Below are 1021 nucleotides of genomic sequence, written 5' to 3'. Positions count from 1 at the left end.
GGTCTGTCTGTGCGAGTACCTGTTGAGAGTATAAATTGTCTGTGGATTGCGTGCTTGTGTTGGGGTAGAGCAATATGTCTTTAGGGGTGTGTGTGTGTTCATTTTTGTGTTTGTTCCATTCTGTGTGGAGGGGTGCATGGGGATGGGACCCCTCCTCTCCTTGCTTGTTTCACCACAGAGCGAGGGGGGGCGGCATTCTGTGCACGTTTGTGCATATGAGCGTGTGTTTCATGCTCCTTCTATCCTCAATTCAGGTTTTTGTGTTTGTTCCATTCTGTGTGGAGGGGTGCATGGGTATGGGACCCCTCCTCTCCTTGCTTGTTTCACCACAGAGCGAGGGGGGGCATTCTGTGTACGTTTGTGCGTATGAGCGTGTGTTTCATGCTCCTTCTGTCCGCGATTCAGCTGTTAAGGGACCAGGGTTGCCCTTGTTTTTCCAGGGATGGGGGCTCAAGAACACACAGGAGGATCCCTAAGGAGTGTCTGTCTCACCTCCATCCTACACATGATCATGTAATCTGCCTTCTTCCTCCCACAGTGGGTTCTTCGGGGAGCATGATGCCTTCCCTATGTTTGCCACCAACAACCGAGTGAAGAGGAGACCCTCCCCTTATGAGATGGAAATTACTGATGGTGAGTCTACCTACCCCCACCTTTGTTATTGTTCCTCATGCTTGTTAGAGCCCCCTGAAGGAGAGATCATGGGGCTACTCCGAGGTGCCTCACGTGGATGGGCGGGCTACCTTGGAACCCCAAACCACCAAAGTCCTTGCCCTGCTGCTGAGCCCCAGGGGACTAGGAAGGAGGGGACATGGGGCTGAAGACACACCGCGGTGCTTAGCTGAGACCTCTAGAGTCAGTTGCTGTTCCCACTGTATCTCCATTTCTATACTTGGCAAGGATCCTGGGGGAGGGCAGAAATACAAGGTACCCCTCCTCTAAGCACTAACCTTCAGGAATTCCCTGCATTTCCTTCCAAGTCCTCTTTGGAGTCTGGAGTCTGCTCCCTGCCTGGCACTGC

At 52.8% G+C, this 1021-nt stretch overlaps 1 protein-coding gene across 1 annotated transcript in view; it reads left to right on the top strand.

The window, feature by feature from the left end:
* TAL1 (TAL bHLH transcription factor 1, erythroid differentiation factor) overlaps positions 1-1021 on the top strand; it is an 8366-nt gene that overhangs the window by 1113 nt on the left and 6232 nt on the right. Inside the window, exon 2 of the mRNA XM_006919163.3 lies at positions 539-633. Within this exon, the coding sequence (XP_006919225.1) occupies positions 539-633 (95 nt within the window). The remainder of the gene's footprint in view (positions 1-538; positions 634-1021) is intronic.

The sequence above is a fragment of the Pteropus alecto genome, unplaced genomic scaffold (genome assembly GCF_000325575.1).
Source record: "Pteropus alecto unplaced genomic scaffold, ASM32557v1 scaffold25, whole genome shotgun sequence".
NCBI lineage: Eukaryota > Metazoa > Chordata > Mammalia > Chiroptera > Pteropodidae > Pteropus > Pteropus alecto.
The sequence above is the reverse complement of the archived record's forward strand: the minus strand, read 5'-3'. Positions and strand labels throughout refer to the sequence as shown.